Source organism: Periplaneta americana, chromosome 16 (assembly GCF_040183065.1).
Source record: "Periplaneta americana isolate PAMFEO1 chromosome 16, P.americana_PAMFEO1_priV1, whole genome shotgun sequence".
Taxonomy (NCBI): Eukaryota; Metazoa; Arthropoda; class Insecta; order Blattodea; family Blattidae; genus Periplaneta; species Periplaneta americana.
This window is the reverse complement of record NC_091132.1, coordinates 15,775,930-15,785,634: the sequence shown is the minus strand read 5'-3', so window position 1 is coordinate 15,785,634 and position 9,705 is coordinate 15,775,930. Positions and strand designations below refer to the sequence as shown.

Here is a 9,705-nt window from a genome sequence, read left to right as displayed (position 1 = left end):
CTAAGAAACAGCAAGATTACTTCGACTGTACGCACTTTTACAAAGTCTGATCCTCCTTCAGAGCATTTCATCTTATCTAGTAATAATCTAATAGCTATTAAAGATCCAGAGACATTCCATATCTCCATACTCTGCATTCATTCGCCTCGTCTAGCGTTATATAAGGTAAGTGTGTCTTAAATACGTCTGAAGTTTTCAAACTCCTGTCTCATGATACCGTAAGTCGTCCACTGCTGATTTCTCTGATTTTTTGTTGGCGATTTAACGACGCTGTATCAACTACTAGGTTATTTAGCATGGATGGAATTGGTGATAGTAAGATGATATTTGGCGAGATGAGGCTTAATATTTACCATAGATTACCTGACGTTCGCCTACAGTTTGGAAAATCCTCGGAAAATTTCATAATATAGGACCGAACAAAATGTAGCAACAATAAAACTGTCTTCGGAAAACGTGTTATTTTGTCTTTCTTGTGTTAAATTTTATATTACCTCGTTAACATGTTTCAGCCTGCTATCGGCCATCTTCAGAACTGGCTGTTGCTGGCCTTGGCTCCTTTTGGTTTGTTTCCTGTGGGCGTGTGTTTGTGTAGTGTAATGTGGAGTCAAAGGTGTGTGTGTTCTGAAATTGAGTTGTGTGTTGAGAATTTCATTTGGATGTGTTTTTGTGTGTCGTGTCAGTGAGGATGTCGTGTCAGTGAAGTGTGCTGTGTAAGTGAAACGTGTTCCTGTCAGTGAAGCTTTATAGTTTATAGTGGCAGTGCAAAGAATTTGAACAGTGAAATGTTTTTGAAGTGTTAGTGAAATCAGGATAGAATCAGTGAAATGTGTCGTAGTTCCAGTGCTGTGAGTGAGTTGACAGCGAAATGAGTGTAATGTTGAAAGGTACTTGTGCAGATATGAACATATACTCGTGGGTTTTAGTTCGATCTTAGTTTTAAGATACAAATTAGAATATTTCAAATGTTATTTTAAGTGATCGTTACATTTAATTTAGTATATTCCCTGTTGTTGTTGTTGTTATTGTTATTATTATTATTATTATTATTATTATTATTATTATTATTATTATTATTAGTATGAATTATTACTTACTTACTTACTTACAAATGGCTTTTAAGGAACCCGAAGGTTCATTGCCGCCCTCACATAAGCCCGCCAGCGGTCCCTATCCTGTGCAAGATTAATCCAGTCTCTATCATCATACCCCACCTCCCTCAAATCCATTTTAATATTATCCTCCCATCTACGTCTCGGCCTCCCTAAAGGTCTTTTTCCCTCCGGTCTCCCAACTAACACTCTATATGCATTTCTGGATTCGCCCATACGTGCTACATGCCCTGCCCATCTCAAACGTCTGGATTTAATGTTCCTAATTATGTCAGGTGAAGAATACAATGCGTGCAGTTCTGTGTTGTGTAACTTTCTCCATTCTCCTGTAACTTCATCCCGCTTAGCCCCAAATATTTTCCTTAGCACCTTATTCTCAAACACCCTGAACCTATGTTCCTCTCTCAGAGTGAGAGTCCAAGTTTCACAACCATACAGAAGAACCGGTAATATAACTGTTTTATAAATTCTAACTTTCAGATTTTTGGACAGCAGACTGGATGATAAGAGCTTCTCAACCGAATAATAACACGCATTTCCCATATTTATTCTGCGTTTAATTTCCTCCCGAGTGTCATTTATATTTGTTACTGTTGCTCCAAGATATTTGAATTTTTCCACCTCTTCGAAGGATAAATCTCCAATTTTTATATTTCCATTTCGTACAATATTCTGGTCACGAGACATAATCATATACTTTGTCTTTTCGGGATTTACTTCCAAACCGATCGCTCTACTTGCTTCAAGTAAAATTTCCATGTTTTCCCTAATCGTTTGTGTATTTTCTCCTAACATATTCACGTCATCCGCATAGACAAGAAGCTGATGTAACCCGTTCAATTCCAAACCCTGCCTGTTATCCTGAACTTTCCTAATGGCATATTCTAGAGCAAAGTTAAAAAGTAAAGGTGATAGTGCATCTCCCTGCTTTAGCCCGCAGTGAATTGGAAAAGCATCAGATAGAAACTGACCTATATGGACTCTGCTGTATGTTTCACTGAGACACATTTTAATTAATCGAACCAGTTTCTTGGGAATACCAAATTCAATAAGGATATCATATAATACTTCCCTCTTAACCGAGTCATATGCCTTTTTGAAATCTATGAATAACTGATGTACTGTACCCTTATACTCCCATTTTTTCTCCATTATCTGTCGAATACAAAAAATCTGATCAATAGTCGATCTATTACGCCGAAAACCGCACTAATGATCCCCAATAATTTCATCTACGTACGGAGTTAATCTTCTCGAAAGAATATTGGACAAAATTTTGTACGACGTCAACAAAAGTGATATTCCTCGAAAGTTAGCACAGTTGGTTTTGTCCCCCTTTTTAAAAATAGGTACAATTATGGACTCCTTCCATTGTTCTGGTACAATTTCCTTTTCCCAAATAGCAAGTACAAGTTTATAAATTAGTATTATTAATTGTATTTTTAATTAATAAGTTTATTATTGTCATTATTGAGTGTAATTAGTTACCACTGCCACCGGGTATACACCCATTGCAGTGTGAATAAATACATACATACATACATACATACATACATACATACATACATACATACATACATACATACATACATACATACATACATACATACATACATACATACATACATACATACATACATACATACATACATACATACATTTCATATTGTTCTAGTGACAATAGCGGAAGGGATAAGATGACGAATCAGCTGACGGCGGTAAGAGTAGGTCATAGAAACAGATCAAGAAGGTGGTTAAGAAGAAACTAGCAAGACGTCCGGAGCCGACAAAGAGGGGAAGTAAAGAAGATTTGGGTAGTCCATCTACTGGTGAGGGAAAGGAAGGAAATAAGGAACCGCAGAACTACAGTCTACGAAGTTGGTGCTTAAGGGGGGGGGGGTGGAGTGATAAAAGTGTGGCAAAAGACATAGAAACAACTAAGTGAGTGTTCAAGGAGTAAGAGTAACTAGCGAAATAATCGGAGGGAGAATGTATGAACGAATAAGTGAATTAGTGTCCAGAGAAACAAGAGTTGATAAAGGAAGTGACTAGAGAACATTAGAAGTGTTTGTTAATAGTAATTGGTAGTGAAATGTTACTAATATTGGAGTGTCGACTAAGTTAGCGTACAATCAGAGAAATTGAAATGATAGGAAGACAGAAAGTATTTCAATGTAAGTTTACAAATGAAGGTTGAGTTGGCTTACAAAAATAGTGCCAAATGGAAAATTCATCGGGGTGAAAGGGAACAGTTTAACAAAATAAACATGTGATTCAGTGTCTAATGGAGAAATAGGGGATAAGAGTGATGACAGAAGTGAGGAGAGGTAGAACTGATTGTAAAGTAGAGAGGAAAGTGAATGAGTATGATTAAATAGTGTAAATAAAAGTTCAAAATTAGGGAAAATTTGGACGATAGGAAGTAATTCAAAATATAAGTAAACAATAAAAGTGGGGAGGTGTTCATTAGAAAGAAGAGAAAATTTTAAGGTGAGAGGTTAAAAAGCAAATTAAGAGTATGTATTTTAATAATAGAGGTAACAAAGGGGAAATAAGATGACTGCACACGTCAATGAAAGTTTATTGTAATTAGAAGGTAATGGGGAGCACGAATACAGAGATGTGGTAGCGACCCATTACCAAATAAGAGTTGTAGAAATAAATATATCATATCATATCATATCATATCATATCATATCATATCATATCATATCATATTGTTCTAGTGTGTTTAGTTTCTGCCTTTTTGGTTGGATGTGTAGAATTTCAGTGTCTGTGTTGATGTCTCTGTAGGTGTGGTTATCATTTGTGATGCGTTCTGCATATGCGGAAGTGTTTTGTAATTTTCTTATGGGTGTGATATGTTCTTTGTAACGTGTCAGCCGATAGCAGGCTGAAACATGTTAACGAGATAACGTAAGATTTAACACAAGAAAGACAAATAATAAGTTTTCCGAAGTGATATAGTGTTAAAAGTTGTGTAATCATGACGTATAATAAAATAATTGTTATCAACAGTAACCATAACGACAGCGTTTGCATATAAAACAAATGAAATATTACATTAAAAATATAATTTCTTAGACGATATTAACAAAATTATAGGGTTCCATTTAAGGACACTATTATCCATCCAAGCCAAGAACCATATTAATGTATTACTACGCCGTGGTAAACAGAAAAGATCAAGTACACAATAATGTACAGGTACATTGGGTTTCGTTTAATCTAGTACAGAATTTCGATGTTTAGAGTGCCCATAAAATAACGTATTTTAATGTGATGTAAATTCAGCAGTAATTGATTCTAAACATATCTACGTCTAATGATTTACTTACATAAGTATATCTAGAGTGTGATAAGATGGATTGAAAGTAATAAAACTCCAAGAAACAAATTACGTAACTTTTTGCCTCTACATACTTTATTAATTTTATCTTTCTGTACAGTTATGTATAATATTGCACAATCATTTCTCAATTTGTACAGATATAATTTTTCATTTGTGCATTTTTGAGACAATTATTTATTTTCCAGCTTAAACCCTGATTTGAATTGATATAATAATATATGTAAAAACGTTAGTTATAATTAAATATTTACGGGACTATATTTTATAGCGTATATTGGCTTTGGCTTTCAATCAATCACTGATCAGACAGTGACGTCATTAATACGGTTCTTGGCTTGAATAGACATTAGGTAGTGATTTCTATACCATTAAACCATTTCAGTGCAATTTTTTTTGTCTGTTTTTACACTTCAGTGCATAAAATATTTTAAATTATTTTTTAGTAAAATAAAAAGAAAAATTATACAGTAAGTTTTGTTTCTGAGGGTCTGACAAGTATGCAGACAAAATTTCAGGCCAACATATTTGAATTTGTGGGATGAGTAGCAATTTTTGAAACTCTAGATTTAATAATAATCCTTGGCGCTACAGCCCGTGAAGGGTCTAGACCGACCAGCCGGCTGCTGGCCTCACGCCCACATGCCGAAGCAGAGGTGGACGATCATCCAACCAGAATGGAGGTATCGTGTGATTAGCACGATGATCCCCCCAGTCGTTATTGCTGGCATTCGCAACCGGATTTCGCTACCCATCGTAGCTCCCCAAGTGCATCACGATGCTGGGTGGGCACCGGTCCCATACACTGGCCGAAATTTCATGAGAAAATTTCTTCCCCCATGAAGACTCGAACCAGAGCGCATTCCGTAGCGCGAGCCCTAGGCAGGATGCCTTAGACTGCGATGCCACGGCGCGGGACAAAGCTAAATTTACACAATTTAAAATTACAGAATTGTTAATAATTCATACATTTCTGCACCAAATGAGATGAAACTTTGTACAGAAACTATTTATATGCAGCAGGACAACTGTACAAAATTTCATGAGAGATCTACCTAGAATGGTTTAGAAAACTGACATTTCACATCAATTTTCTCCTCAAATCACTACATAGTTCAAACTTTTCTCGATGACGACATAACTTGCACAACATTAGCCCCAAATTATCTTGTTGGGTTATTTTACGACGCTGTATCAACATCTAGGTTCTTTAGCGTCTGAATGATATGAAGGTGATAATGCCGGTAAAATGAGTCCGGGGTCCAACACTGAAAGTTACCTAGCATTTGCTCGTATTGGGTTGAGGGAAAATCCCGGAAAAAACCTCAACCAGATAACTTGCCCCGACCGGGATTCGAACCCGGGCCACCTGGTTTCGCAGCCAGACGCGCTGACTGTTACTCCACAGGTGTGGACCTAAAAATGTTCCTTCCTAAATACAAGGTTTGACGTTTCTGACATTTTGCAGATGGGTGACGAATACGATATCGTGACTGCTAATGAAGATGACAAGGAAAGGATGGCAGAGTTTATGCGCCAACACTTCTTGACGCAGTCTGCTTTGAGCGTGGCAAGTGGAGCTCCGCCAAACCGACGAACAGAGGAGATCTACGGCCTGAGATTCCTGTCCCAGGGAAAGTCCCTGTTGGCCGTATCGCGGGACGACGGCCGTATCCTTGGGTTAATAATCAACTACGAAACGCGGAGTGACGACAAAACTCCTGAAGACTACCTCAACTGTCTGTCCCACGAGGCGTACACCAAGATAGAAGATTTCGTGCACCATTTGGAAAGTGCCGTCGACATCTGGAAACTCACAGGGACAGAACGAGCTTTCTACGTCAACATTCTGTCTGTGGATACGGCCACCAGGGGCAGAGGGATCGCGAAGGTCTTGATGGAACGAAGCCGCGACATGGCGCGATCTATGGGATACCCCATGATGTGGATCATCTGCACCAGCATATACAGCATCCGCATCTGCCGTAACATGGGCATGGATGCTGTATATACGCTGCCATTCTCGGAGTACAAGGACGAGGACGGCGAAGTCATCTTCAATATTCCGTATCCACACACTGAGGCCGTCCTCTTTGTACAGAAGCTGAATCCTGAACGCTGAATGACCGTCATATTCTGAAGCACATACAGAGCGTACATAAAGTCTTTCCCCGACTATAAACATTTAATACTGAAAAAACTACGCTAGATACAAGGACGCGATTTTCAGAAAATGATACCTCAACCTTCAAAGTTTGTTACACTTCAACATGTGCTTCGTTTGAAGCCCGGAGGACGTCAGATCAAATCCTGATTTCATGCCATGCTTCCGCCAACATCTCAATTTCCCCACTCATAAATCTGAACATTGTATCTCTTGACTTTTATATAGGAGTGAAGGATTTCCTCATCAGAGAAACAAACTTTCTTAAGGTACAGGCATAACGTGGGGCGGCGGAGTAGCTCAGTTGGTAGAGCATCTGGCTACGGACTGGAAAGTCCGGAGTTCGATCCCAGGTGGTGACAGGATTTTTTTCTCGTTGCCAAACTTTCAGAACGGCCCCGAGGTTCACTCAGCCTCCTATAAAATTGAGTACCGGGTCTTTCCCGGGGGTAAAAGGTGGTCAGAGCGTAGTGCCGACCACTCCACCTCATTCTAGTGCCGAGGTCATGGAAAGCATGGGGCTCTACCTCCTTGCCCCCATGTGCCTTCATGGCATGTTACGGGGATACCTTTACCTTTTACAGGCACTATATGATTCAATTCCTTTCAGACTTACCTACTTACTTACTTACTTACTTATGGCTTTTAAGGAACCTGGAGGTTCATTGTCGCCCTCACATAAGCCCGCCATCGGTCCCTATCCTGAGAAAGATTAATCCAGTCCCTAACATATCCCACCTCCCTCAAATCCAATATAATATTATCCTCCCATCTACGTCTCGGCCTCCCCAAAGGTCTTTTTCCCTCCGGCCTCCCAACTAACACACTATATGGATTCCTGGATACGCCCTGCCCATCTCAAACGTCTGGATTTATTGTTTGTAATAATTCCTTCCAGAATATCCGTTTCAAATGTACCACATCGGGGACGATCTTCTAGCAACAAAGCTTGCATGATTTGTAAAGTAGCCACGTTCAATTAGTAGGCTAGCGGTGTCAAAGAGGACGGAAGCTTTGTAGTTTCAATAATGTTAATTATGTCGCGCTGTCCATTGTCGTCAAGTCTTTTGAATGCCGCTCCAATACTTCACGCGGAGTGTATATATAAACCAGAGTTGCAAATTTTAGCAGTGTGTCTTGTTCCATGTTTTATTAATATATAGCAGCAACAAACAAGACGTGACAACGTCGCATTTTCATTTTATTATCGGTGCATGCATTAAAGACCTACAAATCTTAAAAGGAATGCCGCTGCCTAATAATTAAACGAGGCTACTATAGTTTTTACGCTATCAACTGCAGCTGTCTGTGTAAAATTTTTCACACTTCCGGAAAATTCAATAGTTGGGGTTTTGGGGGTTGGAAAAGCGAGAAGTTGGCAAGTAACGTATCATGAAATCGGCAACTTTAGAGATACTAAACGAACAGTACTATCCGTGTGAGGAGTAACACAAATTATGTTAACCAGTCGAATGCTGTGCTGTTCGATTCCCTAGCGAGTTCAGTTGAGCGTAAAGTTTCGATAATAACTGAGGCTTCAGTTTTGCACAAGATTTGCAGACAGAAAAATACCAGTGTAAAAAAAAATAAGGTAGAAATAAAATTGTGAACAATTTTCGCTAGAATTCTTTGTACAAAATGTCTTAACGTGTTTACGCAATGGTGAATAGCAATAAAATCCAGTTTACAAAGAAAACAACTGAATCGCAATACCAAAGCCAACATCTCATAGACATTGTTGGAGTGTCTCGCATTCTAGTTTGAGTAATTTCAGCTGCATGTCTCTCTTACGCCATTAAAACGGCATGGCCGCGCTCATGATGTGGGTTCCAGAGTTTATTGCCTCCTAGTGTGTGTAAAGAGATATTTCCCAGACTCGAAACCCTTCCCGCTTCCACTATTATCTCCCTTCGTCCTATCTCTTTCCCCCCACAAAGCCAGAACCTTTTCTTTATTTTCTTTCCCGCTATTTTTCTCTGTTCGTGCGAAAGAGGTGGTGTTAACATGGGATTTACTCCAAAAGGATAGGAACGAGATCCCAATTCTCGTTCTCTCTCTTATATGAGAAACCTCTAAGGGTGAGAATACTATTCCTTCCTCAAGTAGCCGCGACCTTAATGAGCATCATGTCAGATTTTCTTTCCCTTTCCGTTCCGACATTGGAATTCCTTACGGCACACCTAATCCTCCAGTCTTCTATACTACCCACCCCGGCCTTTTGGAGTTTCTCCAAAGGTTCGTTAGGGCAGTGAATACGTACATGCAGGGCGCCAGGTCAACTTGAAAAACGTGCTCCAACTTCCAGACGCTGAGATGGGGGAGAACGGAGAAATAGCGGGCTGGGGGGCATGCCAGGCAAAACGCCCATAAAGGAAGATGTATGTAAAATTCATAAACATTTTTCCACGTGAAAAGAGCAATGGTGACGTAACTCAGACGCTGATGGGAGACACAAATGCTGCACCACAATACAACGGTTTTCATGCGCGATCCATTTAAAATAATGGTATTGCCAATTTAGTATGTTAGTATTAGTATTTATTAGTATTAGTATTTTTTTATTTAACCTGGTAGAGATAAGGCCGTCAGGCCTTCTCTGCCCCTCTACCAGGAGATTCCAACTATAATATGAACAATAAAATTACAATTAGTATTAAATTTATAATTACAATTACAAATAACATTACAATTAGTATTAAATTTACAATTACAATTACAATACAACCAAAGTACGAAAAGATTACCTGACTAATTAAAGCTAGATAATTTATCATAGAAAAACAAAGAATATTTTATATTTACTGAATTACACATTAAATCTAGAATAACAAAATTGTATAGCGATTAAATTACTGAATATTGAAATATTTTGTGATAGATTAAAGAAACTATTTACAAGAAATCAATTACTGACCAAGTGCCTAGTAAGTTTTCGTTTGAATTCAATTTTATTTCGACAGTCCCTGATGCTAGCAGGTAACGAATTCCAGAGTCTTGGCAGGGCTATTGTGAAAGAGGATGAGTATGAGGAGGTATGTTCTGTGTGTATCAACTATAGTCCCGTCGCTCTAATTTCCGGC

General features: G+C 38.7%; 1 protein-coding gene across 1 annotated transcript; it reads left to right on the top strand.

The window, feature by feature from the left end:
• The first annotated feature begins 2 nt into the window (after positions 1-2).
• On the top strand, positions 3-9,501 carry LOC138716165 (arylalkylamine N-acetyltransferase-like 2). The gene is made up of 2 exons (XM_069849003.1): positions 3-165; positions 5,930-9,501. Exon 2 carries the CDS (start codon positions 5,930-5,932, stop codon positions 6,581-6,583), a length of 654 nt encoding a protein of 217 aa, XP_069705104.1. The 5' UTR covers positions 3-165; the 3' UTR covers positions 6,584-9,501.
• The last annotated feature ends 204 nt before the right edge of the window (positions 9,502-9,705 follow it).

Coding starts and splice junctions, on each gene's coding strand:
- LOC138716165 (XM_069849003.1), top strand. CDS start 5,930: ATGGGTGACGAATACGATATCGTGACTGCTAATGAAGATGACAAGGAA.